At 39.4% G+C, this 21509-nt stretch overlaps 1 protein-coding gene across 2 annotated transcripts in view; it reads right to left on the reverse strand.

Annotated features, from left to right (window-relative positions):
* The window catches only part of Nell2 (neural EGFL like 2), a 313225-nt gene that overhangs the window by 18453 nt on the left and 273263 nt on the right, over positions 1-21509 (reverse strand). For both annotated transcript variants that reach the window (XM_048444768.3, XM_048444766.3), the window contains exon 17: positions 3866-4006. In XM_048444768.3, coding sequence (XP_048300725.1) covers positions 3866-4006 — 141 coding nt within the window. The remainder of the gene's footprint in view (positions 1-3865; positions 4007-21509) is intronic.

Consider the following 21509-nt stretch of genomic DNA (forward strand, 5'->3'; position numbering starts at 1 on the left):
AGATAGAGACAGAGACACATATTGGAACACTGGACTTAACTCCCTAGGTCCAAATGAGAAGCAGAGGGAGGGAGAACGTGAGCAAGGAAGGCAGAACCAGAGGGAACCTTCATCCGATGATGGATGGAGATAGAGACGGAGACCCACATTGGAGCACTGAACTGAGCCTCCAAGGTCCAAATGAAGAGCAGAAGGAGGGAGACCATGAAAAAGGAAGTCAGGACCGCGAGGGGTGTGTTCACCCACTGATACAAGGGGACTGATTGAATGAGAGCTCACTAAGGCCAGCTGGACTGGGACTGAATGAGCATGTGATCAAACCGGATTCTCTGAATGTGGCTGACAAGGGGGCTGACTGAGAAGCCATTGACGATGGCACTGGGTCTTGTTTCATCTGCATGTACTGGCTTTTTGGGATCCTGTCTGTTTGGATGCTCACCTTCCTGGACCTGGAGGGAGTGGGGTGGAACTTGGACTTCCCAGAGGGCAGGAAACCCTGACTGCTCTTGGGACTGGAGAGGGAGGAGGAGAGGGAGTGGGGGGGGGAGCGAGAGGGTATTGGGAGGAGGGGAGGAAGTGGAAATTCTTATAAATAAATAAATAAATATGTAAATTAAAGAAAAGAAATCTAAACTTCATTACAAAGGCAATCAAATGTTATTTTAAGTAAATACAGGTTTTTATTTTAGAAATATTTCTTTGGTCTCATTTTGGAAAATGGCTTTGAGTGGATTAGAGTTTGAAGCTAAGAGATCACTTAGTTGGCTGGTTCGGGAAACCAGGCAAGGAATGAACACAGTCTAAGCTGACTTCTCGGACAGTCTCTCTGTGTGAGCTGCTGAATTCTTTACATGGGGCAGCACATTTAGTACTTAGACCACTGGCTGTAGCTGCAAGGCAGCCCTAAGTTTACAAATCAGGAGTCCGAGGCCTGAAATGTTGAAGGTATAGCTGCGAAAGATTAGTGTGGATGCAGCTTATCAATGCACACATGATGGCCATAAATATAGGCTAAAAAGTAGTGAAATAGCCCAGCTATATATTCATGGCTCCAAGTGTGAAGCCCACACTTCAGAGCGTTGCGAATGCACTGCGTGGCTTCTCCAGTCTGAAATACGTTTCTTTCCAAGCAACAGAAAAATGGCTCCTTCACTGATGTAACTGTACTCTGACAATGAAACCTTTCTAAGTGCTAAGATCACAATCCGGCAAACCACTCCAATGGCGAGAAATGGGCAGCTGTATAGACTTCTGGTCTATTTCTTAAAGCACATCGGTTGGTTCCTTTAAATCAGTCCTCTAGAGAGGGCTGCCTTCTGAGAGAATTGCAGTTTTCTAATAAATGTGACCAATTTTATTGGTGGATAATAGTAGAATAAGCTTCCAGAATAGTATTTTTAAAATAAAACATCCGTGTTTGTGGGATTGCCTCGCAAAGTATTTCTATATATCTGAGAGAATCTTCTACCTTGCTGTCTTCTGTTTCTCATGCTTTAATTTAATGTGTGATTGTCTTTTTACTTTCTGAAATCAAGAGGGTACTAGTTACTTTTGTTTGAACACTATATCTGTTTAATATATTGGACATACGATGGTCCATTGCAGCAGGGAACACCTGGCCACAGGTATTTGAGGGAGTTGTGCACACTGCATCCACAGTCAAGAAGCAGAGAGTAACGAGTGCTGTATATAGCTCCTTTTTTTTTTCTTTTTTCATAAAGTCCAGAATCCCAGCCCACGAAACTGGTGCTATCCATAGCACATAGCTCTTTCCTCCTTGGTTAATTTAATCAAGATTGTCTTCTACAGACATTTTCAAAGGCCCATGGTCCAGGTAATTCTAAATTATATCAAGCTGACAACACGGGAATCACACCACCTACCTACCTACTTTCTATCTCAATCACTTGTACTAGGCAAATCAAAATATCATCCATTATGCGCCCAACATTGTTCCAAGACTGGAGATCTAGCAGCTGTCAAGCAAACAAAACGTATGAGCTCACATTCTAAGGTATATAGTTGGCAAACAAACAAAGGAGCATATAATGAAACTCTGGGAGAATTTATTACTTCTCTGAAGGAAAGTGGAGCAGGGTGAAGGAAGAGTGTCGAAGGCTATTTTAATTGGAAAGTCCAGAAGAAATGTTTGCAGGGATATCTGGATTTAAATCAAAGCCTGGGGGTGAAGTGGGGAGGGACATGCCATGCAAAGAGAAAACCTCATGCAAAGGAATCCATCTGGTATGTCTTTAAAATGTCAAGAAAGCCAAGCACATATGTCACATAGGCCCTTACCAACCATGGGCAGAGTCTGGGTTTTACTCTAAGAGACAAAAGACTCCAGGAGTGTAAACAGAAGGGAACAGATCGCAGGCGGACAGGGGTGGAAGAAGGGAGGCTAGTCTGAAGACTATAGTGAGTCCAGATCAGAGAGAGCTATTCTGATTATTTCTAACTCTGCACATGTGTTTGGGCATAGGTTGTGCATGTGAGTGCATGCACATATGGAGAACAGAGGCATTCAATCCTCCAGTATTGAAGTTAAACAGGCGGTTAGGAGCTGCCAGACATGGGTGTTCTGTAAGAGCAAAAAGGGCTCGTAACCACTGAGCCATCTTCAGAGCTTTTTTGAATAATCTTTACAAAGTTCATTTAAATATAGCATTTCAGAATACAGAGTATTATATGGGAGGTGAGGAAAATCACAGCTTAATCTGTCTATAGACAGTACTCCATGGCTCTTGATTTGGCACAGGCTAGAAATATCCACTGCTGGGCAATTTCAGCTGCAAAGTCAATTCCTGGGACTACATTAAGAGATTATTAGCTAATACTGGCTTTCAGTTTTGGGTAAAACAACAGCATTTCCATCCCTGTGTAAAAACTGTTTTTTTTTTTTTTTTTGCTCCTGTGTGAAATGTGGATGTGTTCTCTGCTCCAGTCTAGAGATCCTTCTGTTGCGGCTGGCACTGTTCTGGAAGCCTGGGCCCATCAATGAGTCTGCCTTATTTTTTTTTTTTTGCATCAACCCTCTGTTTACCAAGGATGGCAGACATATTAATACCTAGGTATCAAGCATCTCTGCCAGGTTCTTGAAGGATTACACTGTGAATCCTAGACCCATTTTCTCATACACGATTACCCTATGAAGGTTTTAATACAAGTGAAGAAACAGCAGTTCTTGAATTTTGCTTTGGCTTTTGGTTCTTTCTGTGCCATGAATTCTGATGGCAAACCCAGTAACACTCTGCTTGCTCTGTCTGGTTCACAGAGCCACCTCTCAGTAGATGGAATACAGTGGCACTCTTTGTCAGTCCACTGAAAATAACTCAAGACTAATGGCTAATTGCTGAATGTAATCAGACTGCACTTCCAGTCCTATAAACTCACACACACCTTCGAATAGGGCTTGAATCTTTGGTGTCTGACTCTGTCAGGCAATCCTACTGCGGGAACAGCCCAGCCCAGCACGCATGGCTTTTCACCCTGGCTACCCATTCTCATGTTTTATCTAGTCCTGGTTCCCTACTTTTTTGTTCATCTCATCAAATTTTTCTACCTGTTTTGGAGCCAGGATTTTAAAATGCTTCCATTTGAAAAAGCTTATGTGATAAAATAGGTTTTTCATTTTAGAACATCTTTCAAATCTGGCTAATTTTCAAAAAGGATGCTTAGGGTAACAAATTTGATGTATAATATAGTAATATAATTATAAGGCAAAAAGTTATTAACACTTGTGATCACTGTTGACAAACAGCAGAAATGCTGGTGGTTTTGGGATTAACTCTATGTCTATTGATTACATCTTGCTTTGTGTTCACCAACATAAAGGGGTCTTAGCCTCTGTGTCTTCTTTACTGACCTTCACACGATTCTCCACCTGGTGCAAACATTCCATTGTCGTGGTAGCCATCTCTGCACTCACAGTGGTACCATCCAGGCAGGTTAATGCAGTTGGCACGGCTGTCACACTGAACAAAGCCGTCAGAGCACTCATCGATGTCTGTTTGACAAAAGAAACAAAAGCAGGATTTTATGCAGTGGTTTTATCCTTTTAAAGAATCTAGAACATTCTTCTGTAAGGGTACTATCATTCTTAATGTCGGCAAACCTTGAAAGTGAGAAAATATAAAATCAATATAGTTACTTGGTAGTCAAAAGCCGTGCATAAAACATGTAACGGTTTTGATTAGTAACCGGAAAAACATCTAGAAGTCTTCTTCTCCATCCCAAATGATCCCACTGCAAAGTGGAAATCATGTGCTGCGGTGGTGGCCTGTGATTTTCATCAAATATTCCCAGCTAAGGTTGGCACAGTCTGGGATTGCAGGTTTCCAGTCCCTTTAAGTTAAGCATGGGCATGGGACTTTCTTGAGTTATCTCGGTTGCCTGGGCAGGGCTGTTGATGTGTAGCACTTCCAGGTAGAGCCTTGAGGGAGCTGTGTGTGGCTCACATGTTCCCTTCCACATCATAACAACTAGCAATTTCCAGAAGCTCCCAAGACTAACCTGATACCATGATGGAGGAAGCCAGGGTTCATTCCATTCTACCTGAGATGAGCAGATTATATCAGCAAGAAACTGTTTTCTGTTGCTTTAAGTCACTGGGACTTTAGGATTTTATTATTATTGCTACTATCAGTATAAGCTATCCTGACTAAACACACAACTCATCTTCAATAGATATGACAATAGCACTCACGCGTGTGTTTTCAAGAATCTATGGCATCTGTGCACTTATACCACTTCAAACCACACAAATCATGTTGATGTATGAATAATATGTTGAACATGTGAAAATATTGAAGCCAATGTAAGTTACAGAATTTAGCAAAGGTCAGGACATTTCACAATTGTCTGGCATTCATGTGTGTTTCTTCACACAAGGAGACTTGGGCAGAAATTGGCAAAAATGTAGCTTGGGTCCCAGATTTCTATCAGAAGTATACTATCATTCCCCAATACTGTGAGCCACTTTCTGTTAAGGCTGATGAATGATTAAAAAAAAATTCCCATAATATTCTGTTCTCCTCGTTTGCTTGTAGGGAAAGAAAAGTGACCCTTGGGAATGCCTTACCAAATACTTTCATTTCCTCACTATCTCCTGATATTCTGGGTCCACTGGTTTGACTGGGATCTTGCTAAATGATCTGATTCAATAGCACTGTCCCACTGTGGCTTCCTAAAAGGTCCAATTGTTCCTACTACTTGCATCTTGGTAGCCTCATGCCATAATGGACAACCCTACCTGCTGAGGCAGGCAATCTTCGCATGTTTATCCCAGGCACGTGGCTCAGGGTTGTTGTAGCATGTGATCAGGCATAAGGGTGCTCTGCTGTGGAAGGGAGGCTGAGCGATCTTTGAGTCCTTCCTCTCGGTTGGCTTTGGCTGGTAGAATGTATTTCTATCTCAGTCTCAGTGACGCCAAACTCACAGATGCCTCTGTTAGTTTTGTTACTTTAGTTTTTGGCAGTGAAACTTAAGCCTAGGGCCTTTAGCATCCTAGGCAATGGCTCTGCCCCCAGGCTGCACCCTCAGTTTTTCTTTTGTTTTCTGTTTACATATCCTCATTTTTCGTGCTCATTTACAACTTTTATTTATTTATTTGGACTGTGCCTTGTAGCCCAGACTGGATGGGACCATGTGACATCGTGGAGATCTTCTTGCCTCTGCCTGTTGAGTGCCGGGAGTCAGTAGGGCAGCACCATGCCCAGCTTTGCCAATCAGGTTTGAAAGGGATAAAGCTGGGAATCCATGCATAAATAGCTTTTAACAACCAAAGAATTAAGCCCTAACTCGTTTGATCCTTGGCAAGAGCTTTTTCAGTGAAACTAAATGTTAAACATACTCTCAGATTAATAAGCTACGGTCCAACAGCAGGCATCTCATACCATTGTAACATTTTAGCATTGTTTCAGAAATAAAACGCATTTATCTTGGCAGTTCCTTTACCCAAAAATCAGTAATTCATTCCAGCAAAATCAGGGTGATGGCCAAATAAGCGAACTATTGCCTTCCTGCCATGCATCCACCTAGGCCTGCAGGTTCTAGAAAAAAACCTCTTTGTAATGCAGGGTCCCTCCAGCTGAGGAACTTCTGGTTACAAAGGAGTCTGCGCTGCATTTGCTTCAGCACTGACTGGTCTTTTCCTGTAACAGAACCGATGTGGAAAAGTATGCCATTCCTGAAGTGTACAGACGAAGAAAACAAGCTGACAATTAAGCTTTAGAAGAGATGTTCGTTTGAGGAATGCTGAGGGGAGATGTTCAGAGTCCCTGGGGGGGGGGGGGGGGGGAGGGAATGAGCTCTTAGAGACGGCCATTGTCAAGGCCATGGGTAAGATGGAGCTTCTGTGGCTGCGGCCTCTGCAGTCTTCCACCGCCCTTTCTTCCTGACTCACCATGGCTGTGAGAACTGCTCACCCCACGAGATGGGTATTTAGAAAGGATGCCTTTCCTCGCCTCACTCCTCCGGTTATCACCCCACTCCTAGGCGCAGCCTCCCCACTTCCTTCATTTACACCCCAGCACCCCAGCACATCACCCTCATCTATGAGTACACCCTTCCAGCCTTTGGCATTTAATAGAAATGCTATTGATTGCATTTCTTTCCACTCTGAATGCTGAAGATACGAGCATTGGCTGCTGTGGCATGTTGTCACATACAGTTTGAGCATTATTTTCCTCTTACATCATTATTATATAACTCTTTAGAGAAGTATTTAATACAACCCATTCATTGATTCAGTTTAATATTAATTACTTACTTAATACCTGCTATGTACCAACAACTAAGTGCTGGAGAAAAGAAATGGATATATAGATATGTGTGACTTCTGCCCTTACTGAGCTATCATCTATGAAAATTACATTCTAGAAAATCAAATTTATGAAAATCTGAATTTATAGCCATATAGAGCACAGTTTCCCAGAATGCGGTCTGTCACCATCAATGTGGTTTATAGTAGCCGTACACAAATACTTCATTTTAATGGCTATGCACTTATTTTCTCAATTATTTCCATTTACAGCAAGGAATAATAATAAAAACAGAGGTGAAAGAGAATTTAAATCTAAAAAAATGGGAGGAATTATAGAAGCTGCCTCAGGTAAATACTGATATAAGATCTAGAAACATGAAAAATTAAGAAGGTTGAAAGTATCCACACTGAAGAGAAACTACTCATAGTTCAAGGAAGATTTGTGTGATAATTTCTTATGTAATGAAGTACCTGCTTCAACCGATATAGGACTCAATTTATAAACTCCGCATGCCATGGCTCACGCTGAGGTGCTTGCCACCATTTACAATACGAAAGGAAAACTAGCTAAACAGTACATATAACTTCACTTTATAATTTTACTACGCTGCTTATAAAAATAATAGGTACTTGCTATATACAGTACTTTGAAATAGTTATTCATTAGGGAATAGTGAAACACATTCAATTGTCAAATGCCCACATATGTCTAATGCTCCTATAGTGGTCATTTTGTGGTGAGAAGTGAGCGTTACTCTCTCAGCATTTCCAAGAATACGAAGTACTGTTGGTAATTTGAGTACCCTACTCAAAGTCAAAGCACAGTGATAGGTATTCACTCTTTTTTATGGATAAATGGTTTTCCATTGTGCAAACGTGCATTTTATCTATTCATTCTTGGGTACATTTTTATATTATTACTTTTGGTACTATATGCAGCAAACAGGGGGTCCTAGGAGCCTTTTCTACATATGGGTTTCATTTCCTGTAGCTATAGCAACAAGCTCAATTGATGGGCCCTACTGATCCACTTTGAACTTTCTGAGGAATCTACATCCTGTTTTGTACAATGGCAGTAGTGCCATTCTAAGCTGTCTTTCTTCCACACCTTCATGAACACACTCCATCTTTTGTCTCTGACACCAGCCATCCTGGCAAGAGTGAGAGGCTATCTCGGTGTCATCGTGGTATCCATTTCCCATTGAGGGCCAGCATGGCTGCGTTAGTGCTAGCAGGAATCCAGAGTCATGGAGGCCTGTGCGGTGCTAGCTACATGTGAAGTCTTAAGCTGCTGCAGTCTGGCTGCTACTGAGACTGCTTCAGAACCCAGCACTGCTTCAGTCAGCTGGTGGCAATGAAGGCCAGAGACCCAGCATCCTCTCAGTATCTGCCTGGATTTAGGGATCATGGAAACGTCCCTAAAGATGGTTCTTTTTTTGGTAACGGGTTTGGTGTGAATGACCAAGGCCATGTTCTGTTCTATGATCATATCCCCGTTTTCCCCCGAATAGGTAGTCGACCTCTATTCTCTCTTTGCACTGTGGGTGATGTCCAGCCATCCTTTCTACCCTCTTTGGTGTGATATTTCTTACTTCAGTACCAGGTACAGTGGTTGCCATTGTCTTTTGTAGATCTTCTAAAAGTATTTTGCCATCAGAAGCAGTTGAGATTGATGTTCCTCTGCATAGGGAAAGACAATCACCGACAGCTCTAATCTGCCATCCCATGGGATCTCTCCCCAACATACTAGTTCTTGTTTGTTTGTGGATTACAGTCAAGAGGAAGTGAAAGTGTGTTTGCATTTCCCAAGCAGGCAAGACATTAAATTAAGGCCAAATATTTAAAATAAGTACAGTTTCATCTATAAGCTCATTGATAACATGTATATCTTTAGGTGCTCAAAAATATTTTAGTAAATAACCTGAAATGAGAGTAGCAATTTATGAATTTAGTATGTTTCTCTACAAACACATGAAGACATTTGCAGAAATTATAACAAAGTCATTCACTGTTCATTAGAATATATATCACATATACACTGTGTATTATATATATTGCCTACTGAAAGAAATGTTAAAAATTTCAAATAATTCACTTTTGGCTGTTATCTTTAAGAAGTTAAAACTTAATTTTACATTATATTATCCATTTGAATGAAATATACAACAAACAGGAAATCTTAGAAGATGAAGAATGTAATTTTAAGAACTACCAAGTTTGCTGAGGTAGTAGCTGGGTTGGGAGGGTGCTTGCCTGGCATGTATGAAACCTTTGAAGTCTAGAACTTTATAAAGCAGGCATGGTGATGTACATTTGTGATTGGAACACTCAGGATTTAGAAGCAGGGACATCAAAAGTTCAAGGTCATCCTCATTTACATATGAGTTTGACCAGCCTGGGTCTGAGACCCCATCTCATTTAGAGAGCAAACAAACAATTTTAAACCCCTGCGAACTGAATTATTCAGAATGTTAAAGAGTCATATAAACTCATATGGCTTAGTCATAACAACTTTAATTTTGTATTCTCTAGATACAATTTATAAAACACTAAACATAAGTTTTACAAAAATCTACTACTTCATTTGCATTCTGTCTAAGTAACTAGGAGTACTGGGGGTAGTTGAAAGTTTTCCATGCCTACATTTAGAACACTAGCTAGTGATGGCATTACCAGCCTACTCCAAAACACACAGAATCTAAATTCCAAAAGTGTTTAGCCATCCCACAAGAGTCATTAGTAACATTCACACTTCAGGAGTTGAAATCAGATTAGATGATAAAATTGAAGGTGATGTTGGAGATATATATTCCAGAAAAGCACAGACAAGTCAAAACAGCCATTAAGAACAAACCAAGAGAAAAATTAAAAACATCATATGATGGCAACTTATTTTTTCTCCTTCAGGTTTCTAGTTAAGTCTAAACTTCCGCAATACCTCCGAACCGGCTCCAGTGGAATCCCACTGAGAACGAGTTATGTCATGGCCACTCAAGGGGTTCTTTCAGAAAGTGACAAAGGTGGCCATGACAAAATTCAGGGTTATTATAGAATTCGGCATTTGGGTGATACACACTCCCTTCACTGTATATAACACCAAACGTTGTGTAAGATTGTGTAGATATTTAGAGGTGTCTGTGCCTAAATAGACCCCAGTCTATATTTTACTCCTCTTCCTCCTTTTAAAGCATTTTTTTTGAGAATTTCACACATGGGTACTGTACTGACGCAATTTCCTCGCCACTCTTTCTCCACTCCAGTTCCTAAAATACGTGTGCCTCACAAATCGGCATGCCATCCACAGGCAGGGTCACACAGTCTGGATCTTCCTATTTTAGTGCACAGGTTGCCCACACACTCACTACCACTCCTCCTTTTAAACGAAGAGGAGACTGATGAGCAGATACTCTTATTTTAAACACAAAAACCAGAAATGAAATTCAACTGTATTGGGGACTATTTTTAGTGTTGGTGTCAAAGCCAAATAACAAGAGTATTATGACATCATTCTCATAAAATAGTACTTGTTCTATTTATATCACAATCTTGTGCCCAGGCAATTAAATTATATTGATAAACAGCAGGCAATTAAGGATCCTCAAAACAATTAATCAAGTCCTGATTACTCCCATGGGGCGGCTTGCTTTCTTTATGATCTGCTGTTTTTAAGACCACAAGGTCATTTCTCTCTGTCTTTTGCTGAGTTTCTGGGAGTCTGTTTTCAACATTTAGGTGAGAGTGCATAAAACAGTGTCTAAACTTTCATATCTGAAGACTGGTTGTTATATAATTTTTGATGAAAATACAGAATAGATTTTAGACAACGTACAATCCTCTGTATGAGCTGGAGAACATTGCAGATTTCTAGACAATTGTTTCCATTATGATGTGGTTCATAATTATTAATGAGTGATATTAAAAATGCCAGATACAATTTCTTCATCACATTATTTATTCCTCATAGCCACAATCAAATGAAATATTCTTTATACTTGTCTCACAGACAAGAGAGTAATGAAAACAGGGCTACCCAAGGCCATTACATAGACCACAGCCCCTTGGACTCTAACAAAATGCTAATTCTTAAGACACTGACCAAGAAGAAAAAGCCTATAAATGAGAATAGCTTTTATTTTAATTTTTTTCATTTTTTGAAATTATAACAGATAATCCCCCCCTTCCCTGTCCTCCCTCCAAACCTTCCCTCATACCCCTCCTTTTCAAATTCATGGCATCTTTTCATTAATTGTTGTTATATACATGTATGTATATGCATAATATTTATATATATATATGTATATACTTTATTCATATATATAAACACATTCATATACACACATATGTGTAAAACCTGTGTGATCTGTAAAATATCATTTATATGCATGTCTTTAGGGCTGACCACTTGGTATGGGATAACTAGATGGTGTGTTCAATCCTAGGGAAGACCATTTCTTTGACACTCAGCACCGCTTAGTTACCTTTAGCTCTTTGTGTATGGCTGAGGCCTCCTGCCTTGCCCCTGTCATCTGCCACTAAAGCATGTCTATTGACATCCTTGTTCCAATCATGTTTAGGCAATCATGTTGGTATGACATCATGTCATTCCTAGGAGACACAGTCTCACAGCAAACTCCTTGATCCTCGGGCTCTTAGAACTCTTTGTTCATCCTCTTCTGTAGTGTTTCCTGAGCCTTGGGTCAGGGAGTGTTTTATAGATGCAGACATTGGTACTTGGCTCCACAACTCTGCATTTTGATTATTTATGTTTTCTGTAATGGTCTCCATCTGCTCAAAGAGAAGCTTCCATAATGAGGCCTGCGGACTACACTTCTTTGTGAATATAAGGATAAACACATACTTAGAATATAGTAGAGATTATGCTGGTTTAGTACAATGGCAGTTGAAAGTCTCCTCTAAGATCCATGACTTCACTAGCCTTGAGTAGTTGGCTGGGCTTCCATTAGCCAGCCCTGTTGCCACTTGTTGATCAGGTCTTCAGTCGAATCAGAGAGCCGCTGGTTTCCATGCATCCCCCTACTGCACTCTTGCTTCATCACGTCATGATGGTCATTGCTGTGGTTTAAAGGTGTCATAGCTGGGTAGGATGCTTGATTAGTTCCCTCTTTGAAAGCTTGCACAGCATTTTCTTGTACCATAAAAACCTGTTCTCACTTGTTTGATTAGAGTTACCCCAAGATATTTTATCTTATTGGTGGTTATTGTAAAGGGTGATGTTTTTCTGATTTCTTTCTCAGCTCACTTATCATCTGTATATAGAAGGGTTACTCATTTTTTTTTAGTGAATCTTGTATCCTGTCACATTACTGAGAGTGTTTATTAGATGTAAGAGTTCCTTGGTAGAATTTTTGGGATCACTTATGTATATTATCATATCATCAACAAATAGCGAAAGCTTGATTTCTTCCTTTCCAGTTTGTATCTCCTTGATCTCCTTTTGTTGTCTTATAGCCGTAGTTAGAACTTCAAGTACAATATTGAATAGATATGGAGAGAGACGACAGCCTTGTCTTCTTCCTGATTTTAGTGGAATTGTATTGAGTTTCTCTCCATTTAGTTTGATTTTGGTTATTGGCTTGTTGTATGTTGGCTTTATTTTGTTTAGGAATGTTCCTTGTATCCCTAATATCTCCAAGACATTTATCATGATGGGGTGTTGGATTTTGCTGAAGTCTTTTTCAGCATCTAATGAGTTGATTTTTTTGTGTGTGTGTGTTTCAGTTTATCTATATGATGGATTACATTGATAGATTTTCATATGTGGAACCATCCCTGCATCTCTGGGATAAAGCCTACTTGATCGAGGCAGATGGTGTTTCTGATGTGTTCTTGGATTTGGTTTGCCAGTATTTTACTGAGTATTTTTGCATCAATATTCATGAGGGAGATTGGTCTGTAATTCTTTCTAGTTGTGTTTTTGTGTGGTTTGATTATCAGAGTAACTATAGCCTTGTAAAAAGAATCTGGCCGTGCTCCTTCTGCTTCTATTGTGTGGAACAATCTGAGGGGTATCAGTATTAGCGCTTTGAAATTCTGGTAGAACTTCCCACTGAAACCATTTGGACCTGGGTTTCTTTTGGTTGGAAGGCTTTTGATAACTCTTTCTATTCCCTTATGAGTTATAGATCTTTTTAATTTGTTTATCTGATCCTGGTTTAATTTTTGTATGTGGTACTTGTCCAGAAAATTGTCCATTTCCTTTAAATTTCCCAATTTTGTGGAGTACAGGTCTTTGTAGTACAATCTGAAGAGTCTCTGGATTTCCTCAGGGTCTGTTGTTAAGTATCTTTTTCATATCTGATCTTGTTAATTTGGACATTCTCTCTCTCCCTTTTGGCTAGATCAGATAAAGTTTTTTTCAATCTTTTGATTTTTTTTAAAGAACCAACTCTTTGTCCCATTGATTCTTTGTATTATTTTTTTTTTGTTTCTATTTCATTGATTTCATCTCTCGATTTGATTATTTCCCACCATCTACTTCTTCTGGGTAAGTTTGTTTCTTTTTGTTCTATAGCTTTCAGGTGTTCTGTTAATTTGTTAGTGTGGAATTTTTCCAGCTTCTTTATGTAGGCATTTAATGCTATAAACTTTCCCCTTAGCACTGCTTTCATTGTCTCCCATAAGTTTTGGGTATGTTGTGTGGTCATTTTTAAGGAATCTTAGGAAGTCTTTAATTTCTTTCTTTATTTCTTCCTTTACCCAGTGGTAATTCAGTTGAGCATTGTTCAATTTTCAGATGTTTGTAAGCTTTCTGAAATTACCGTTGCTGTTGAATTCTAACTTTAAACTGTGGTGATCCGATTGGCTCAGTGGTTAAGAGCACCAACTGCTCATCTAAAGGTCCTGAGTTCAATTCCCAGCAACCATATGGTGGCTCACAACCATCTGTAATGAGATCTGGTGCCCTCTTCTGGCCTGAAGGCATGCACGTGGGCAGAATACTGTATACACAATAAATAAATAAATCTTAAAAAAAGATACATGGGGGTATTCTAGTTTTTTTTTTAATCCGTGGAGGTTTGCTTTGTTACCAAGTATGTGGTCAGTTTTTGAGAAGGTTCCATGAGGTGTGTTTGAGTAGAATGTTCTGTAGATGTCTGTTACATCCATTTGAGTCATAACATCTGTTAGTTCCTTTATTTCTCTGTTAAAACAACAACCAAGTAAAAGACCTGCATGACAAGAACTTTAAGTCTTTGAAGAATGAAACTGAAGAGGATATCAGAAAATGGAAAGATCTCCCATGCTCATGGCTGAGTAGGATCGACATAATAAAAATGGCAATCCTACCAAAAGCAACTACAGAGTCAGTGAAATCCCCATTAAATCCCAGCAAAATTCTTCACAGAACTCGAAAGAACAATATTCAACTTCATATGGAGGAATAAAAACCTAAGATAGCCAAAACAACCCTGGACATTAAAGAGACATCTGGAAGCATCACCACCCTTGACTTCAAGCTCTATTATAGAGTTATAATAATGAAAACAGCTTAATATTGGCATAAAAACAGACAGGTGGACCAATGGAATTGAAACAAAAACCCTGATGTTAACACACACACACCTATGAACACCTGATCTTTGACAAAGAAGCTAAAAATATAAAATGGAAGAAACAAAGCTTATTCAACAAATGGTGCTGGTATAACTGGTTGTTGACATATAGAAGAATGAAAATAGATCGATATCTATCCCTATGCACAAAACTCAAGTCCAAATGGATTGAAGACCTCGACATAAATCCATCCACACTGAACCTCATAGAAGAGAAAGTGGGAAGTATATTTGAAAACATCGGCACAGGAGATCACTTCCTAAATATAACCCCAGTAACACAGACACTGTGAGCAACAATTAATAAGTGGAATCTCCTTAAACTGAGAAGTGTCTGTAGAGAAAAAGACACAGTCAACAAGACAAAATGGCAAACTAAAGAATGGGAAGAGATCTTCACCAAACCAATATCTGACAGAGGGCTGATCTCCAAAATATACAAAGAACTCATGAAACTAGACAACAAATTACCAAATAATCCAGTTAAAAAATGGGACACACATCTAACAGAGAATTCTCAACAGAGGAATCTTAAATGGTCAAAAGACACTTAAGGAAATGCTTAACATCCTTGTCATCAAGGAAATTCAAATCAAAGCAACTCTAAGATACCCTCCTACACGGATTAGAATGGCTAAGATCAGAAACACCAGTGACAGCTTATGCTGGAGAGGATGTAAGAGGAGCACTCCTCCATTGCTGGTAGAGTGCAAACTCATACAGCCACTATGTAAATCAGTGTGGTGATTTCTCAGAAAGTTAGGAATCAATCTACCCTAAGACCTAGAAATACCACCTTTGGGCATATATGCAAAGGAGGCACAGTTATACCAAAAGGACATTTACTTAACTATTTTCAGAGAAACATTATTTGGAATAGCCAGAACCTGGAAACAACCTAGATGACCTTTAACTGAAGATTGAATAAGGAAAATGTGGTATATTTATGCAACGGAGTACTACTTAGTGGTATAAAAAAAACAATGACACCTTTAAATTTGCAGGCAAATGGGCAGAACTAGAAAAAAAAAACATCCTAGGCGAAGGTGACCCAGATCCCAAAAGACAAATATAGTACACACTCATTCATAAGTGGATACCAGACATAAAGCAAAGGATAACAAGCCCATAGTCCACAACCCCAGAGAAGTTATAACCTTCTTCAGGAAACAGACAGAAGCAGATGCATAGAGATCCACAACTAGCCACTGGGTCGCACTCCTGGAGTAAAATCTAAGTGAGGGAGGAATGATAGTATGAACAAAGGGATCAAGACTATGATGGGGAAACCCAGAGAATCAGCTCACCCAAGGTGATGGGAGCTCACTGACTCTGGTCTGACAACTAGGGAACCTGCATAGGACCCAATGAGGCCCCGTGAATACAGGTGACAATGATGTGGTTTGGGCAGTATATGGGGTGACCTAAGTCTAATGCATGACCTGACTTTGTAGAGCATATTCTCTATATAGAGAGATACTTTACTCAGCCTAGGCTTGGTGGGGGTGGAGGGCTACGACTTGATTCTGCTTCAGTGAGGTGACGGGACAGACTTAGTTGACTTCTCAGGGAAGCCTTACCCTCTCCGAGGAGCAGATCTGGGGTGGTATGGGGAAATGTGGAGGCAGTGGGAGGAGAAGATGGAGGGGAACTAGGATAGATATGTAAAAAACTAAATAAAAAATTTTAAAAGTATATATATAAAAGAAAACCTGTTCTCAGGGAGGAGGCTGCAGCTCAAGGGACTCTGGGCCCTGAGTCTGAAGTGCTCATACAGTGAGTGAGTTCTGACTCTGTAGCTTGTAAGCTCTGGAACTTTGTTTATGATAATAAGGCCCATCTGAGTTACTGGGCTTTGGATAATACTTTCTTCCCTATCTAGTTGTTACCAGGTAAGATCTCACACAAGAACTAGCTGGTCATGCTAGGTATTCGATATAATACCCCTCCCCTAAGACCAGATGCAGTATCACCTCCTTAGGTTGTTTTCATTATCTAAAGAAATGAACATTTTAATTAAGGGAACTAGTGACAATAGGGTCACAGAAATATCACTTTTCAGAAGAGTATCTCCATTGAGTGCATAAGCTCTGCCCACACCTCAGTGTTGGTGACAGGTTAGCCAAGTTCTCACTCTAGAGACTGGGGAAGACAGTAGAAAAAGACCTGGACAATAAACCTTTCTTCTTGTTTTACACATTTAGCTCACTATCTTCTTGATGGTTTTATCCTAGGGACTTTTCTATTATCCCTGTTGTAAGATACGTTCTGTCCTCTTCATAGCCTCTCCGCTGGTTAGTTAACTGGTCTTATCAAAATCACCATCCCTGAGGGCCTTTCTGAACACCATAAGCTGTTGTTTGTAATCTTTTGTTTAATTTTTCCTTAACTTGGTCTTTATATTATTGTTTGCAAGGCTTATTTTGGGGTTTCTTATTCATTTTTTTTGTTTCTTTCTGTGAGGTGGAGGGTCTGGTCTTGTACAGATATTGTACCGACTTAATTTACATAACTTAAATTTTGGAGACCATACCTACCTTTTCTCTTTCTAAAAATATCTTAACGTGTGTATTTACACTTCATTTTAAAAATCCATTTATGAACTTCTCACTAACAATTCAAGTAAACAAAGCAACAGAGAACTTTACATTGATTCAATATACTGATTTTTGAAAAACTGACAGCTTACATGACCGAGTTTTAAAACCTATGTGTCTATTGCTTTTTCTCTAATATTTTATTTTTATCTGGATATATGTCTTATGCATATTTGGCTTTGATTTATTTTTCAACAATTTATTTTTTGCCTTGATTTGTTAAAAATGACTTCATTGAAGTAAAATTTGCATAGAAATCAGCAGCAACTTCATGAGTGTTGAAATATACCATTACCATAGTCAAGGCTCATAAATGTCCTCCTACTTAACATTTTTCATATCATAATAGCTTGAAAATAAGGTCTTTAAATATTAGCAGTTGTTTCTGAATAAGTTCCATATAGACAGAAGCCATGTCTTTACTTTTTTCCTTTAGCCCCAGCATTAAGCAAAGAACTGGACTGAGGGTTAGACATGGACGAGCATTGGTGAGTGAACACATGTGTGTTCTGCTTGCAACATCCATGATCATGTGCCACACTTGACACAGGCAAGACCACAAGCAAGCCAAGGCAGAACTGTTACTATTCGGTGTCCCTTTAAGGGGCAGAAGACGGCGATGAGACTGTCACATCCTACTGCTCCTCTTTGTCCACAGCTAACCATATTATCAGACCCAAATTATGCTGATACTGTGTTCATTTTTCATAAGTATTATGTATGCATGCATTTGAAAAGTGCATCAGAACTTCAAATAATAAAAATAAAAAAATTGAAAATGTTTTAAGTTCTCTTCTTCTTTCTCCTTATCCTTATAAATGCTGTGTTAAAGGGAGAATAGAAAAGTATAAAAAATGCAAACACAAAAATAAAAGGAAGCACAATAAATAAGAATAAGGTTTGCTGTTGTTGAAAACAAAATAGAGATGAAGTGGCAGGTGGGGCAGAACAGAAGAAGGAAGAGGCAGAATGATGTGTAATAGCAGGGTGTTACAAATGATGCTTATAACAACCTGCTCTGAGGAGCTCCCAGGAGGCTGAGTTAGCAAGGAGACCTGAGCTGGGACACCCAGCTAAGTGTAGTTGGGTGAAATCAAAGAAAACTGATTAACTGAGGGTGGCGGCACCTGCTATAGCATTTGGGAGGCTAAGTCACAAGGATCATAAGTTTAAGGTAAGCCTGGATTACAAAGGGAGCCCTGGTCTCGAAGAGAAAAAAGAACAACACCTACCATTGAATAATCAACCTACCCACCTCCTGCTGCCTTGGGCATAGCGCAAAGAGAAAGCAATTACTCTCAAAGACAGGATGGATAGTTTCTTGTAAAGAAAATAAACATATCCCAGCAAGTGACCCTATGGCGGCTTGCGGAGAGATCATTGTCATTTGGAGCAAAGATCACAGTCACACTGCAGTGTTCAAGGGGCTAATAGCATAGACAGTTGTCCGGCTTTAGCTTTACAGAGCTGGTTCTCCTGTCCGAACTCCAAATTAACCATTTTGTCCATCTTCTCTTACATGTCTGTGTGAGATCAAGGAGCAGTCAACATTGGATAAAACCTGCAAAATGTAAGGGGGCACTCGAAACTGTTAGAAATCTAGTATGGAAAGAAAGAGATGATTCACAAAGTGTCAACCAACGTCTTTCTCTACATTATCATCTCCAGGATAAGGACAAAGTGCTAGAAAAATAGGGACTATTTCTTGAAAATTAAATAATAGTAACAAAGTTTTTAAAAGCAATATAAGGCCTGAGAAGTAAAGCAGAAAGTACTTTTTCTACATATAGAAAATAGAAGAAAAAATACAACAGAGAAAAAGCAAAGATTACAGGGTCAGCTTCTGATTACACACAGATTCACACGGAGAGCTGCAATCTATATCCAATGGTCGCCTGAGAGCTAACCGTATGACAGACACCAATGTGCGCAATTGGTCCATGTTTACTTGGTGAGGATTCTGTTCTAGGAGGGAGGAAGGGCTGTCACTCCCCTCTTCTGATGGGGGAACTTAGATGGGGGAGTTGAAGTAATTCTTCCCCGGGCTATTGGGAGGCGAAGCTCGAATTCTAACTGCTCGCCCTGGATGACATCTGCTCCAGCAGGATGCTTCCTCGTGGATGAACCAGGTACAGATCTAAGCTCCCAGATGGCACATTTCACAACAATCAGAACAAAAGAGAATAAAATCTAAATCTATTATGTGCAAGAAGAAAAGGAATAGATTTCATGTAAGGAAAAAAAAACACAGATAAGAATTGGTCTTATCAGGCTTGCCACCCGCAGGGCTGTACACCTTGCGGTAGAATTCTATGGGAAGCATATCCTCCCCCACCTGTGAACGCAGAATAAATAAGCTGACTGACCAATACCCGGCACTGCTTATAACGTGTCTCACCGACTGTGACCTTTAGCAATCTCACTATTGAAAGGGGTCCTTGCTTGTTCCACTGGGCTGCCAGATACGTTTTGTTTGATTTTACTAACTGAACACCGGGGTTGCATTGTGTTGGGCATGGCTATACTATCACTTTTTTTCCTTACAGCTTAGATGGTCATAATGTGAGTGCAGGCACACGAAAATTTATAAAATTACTAATAAGCTATATGTGCAGGTTTTATGAGACAATCAATGCCCTAAAAAGAACATTTATACAAAGCATTTGCTAGTTTACAATGGTGAGAAGACTGCTCTTAACCAAAGCGGAAACAGGAAGTCTTAAATTCTGTGTTTGCCAGAGCCACAATCTAATAGCAAGGATTCAGCTGATTTACTTCAAGGTTCCTTCCAGGAAAGGAAAGAGCTCATTTTCTCTAACCATCAACAGGAATAAGAGGGCCAGCAAATTTTGTGCAATAACACTCCAGAAGCTTTCTAATTATTAATATAGTGGTGCAAATGGCATTATGCATTTAATGTGTTCACTCAGGAAAATGAGCACTGACTGTCACACTAGGAATGGCAGGATGACAGCCCAGATCGCTACTCTGTATTTATTTGCAAACTAGCTGACAACTCTGTATGGAAAGAAATACCTGCTTGAGGGAAATGGGCTCATAGCAAACAGAGAAATGAAGGGCTGCCGTCTCCATACATCTGAATAAGATGTCCGAGAGAGCTTCATAGTTGATCCTAGCCATAAAACGCATTGATAAACGGCTTCTGTTGGCTTTGAGACAGTGTCATCTACCTGACAGACTGTCTACTTCTGGACCACTTTATTATAATCATGCATCCAGCTACGCTGAAGCACCATTAACTTGATACAGGGTTTTCAGCAATGAACAAAACATTTCATCTCTTCCGCACAGACAACTGAAGGGAAAACACCACCTCCTTAGCAGCTGTTCTTAAGTGCAAGCACCTATAGGCTTTCAAAAGTGGAATTACTCTTCCCTGATACTCTCCAGGCTCTTAACCAGACCGGGTAATGGTTAAGATGGTAAGCGATGGGGTCACTTACGTAAATGACTAATTATAAGTTGTGTTCACTTTAACATCCTGTTTCTTCAGATCAGTTGGATAGTTGTGCAACCCAGTTTCATTGCTAAGACAACCCAAATGCTAGATCAAAGGGCTGCCAACCCTTAGTGTTTGCTCTCACAGACCCAGCTAAATTCTGTATTTGGCTAATGTATCTTTAAAAAAAAATTCCTTTAGTTCACATTTTTGTGGTTATCCGATACAATAAAAGGAGGAGGAAAAGTAGTTGACGGTTGCTTAAATGTTAACTGCTAGGGATTGTTATTGACTTTGCATCTAATTTACAGACATCACTTATACATATTTTTATTTATATACATTGTATATTATATACTTATAATGTACATTATGTATATATATATGCATATATATCCTATTTTATACATGAGTTTTATATTCTGATAAGAGGTAATGTATAGCCTGAAAATAAAAACCACCTTCATATAAACAGATTGTCACAATGTTACAGTTCGACAGGGCAGAAGTTGTTTCTATGGACTCTGTCCTGCTCAGAGGTAGGAGCTGATACTGCAGAGACAATGTAGAAGCTGTCCTCTTTCCAGCATTGGTAAGCAAGATGAAGCATTTGGAAGTTTTATTTTATCCAGACGATCTTCCTGGCACTGTATTAAGCTACTAACTCATAAGAAATGATCAAAATGTAAAACTATGGCACATGGATAAGAGAGAATGTTATATATGTCCTTAAAGTGGCAATTTGGAAATTCCAAATGACATGAAAACATTCTTGAAATAATTATCTTGTAAAAAAGTGGGTCAAAATTATGAATAGAATATTATTCCAGTATGCAAGTAAATAATTTACTCATGAATAAAAAATTTGTCCAATCAGTTACATTACATTTAATTATATCATATTTTGTGTATTTTTCTTCATCTTATAAATTTTCTAAAATTAAATACATGTTGCTTTTATGATTGAAAAACAATACAAAGTATGTTAGAATTCATAAATAAAGTTGGGGTGATTGGAAGAGCAGGTTCTGTGTAGCCTTGCACGATTCTCAAGCAGACAGCCTGGCTGCCTCCTGACATGTGCCATAGACCCTAAGCTGCGAGCTGAAGGCCCT

This window comes from Myodes glareolus, chromosome 19 (genome assembly GCF_982192425.1).
Source record: "Myodes glareolus chromosome 19, mMyoGla1.1, whole genome shotgun sequence".
Classification (NCBI taxonomy): Eukaryota; Metazoa; Chordata; class Mammalia; order Rodentia; family Cricetidae; genus Myodes; species Myodes glareolus.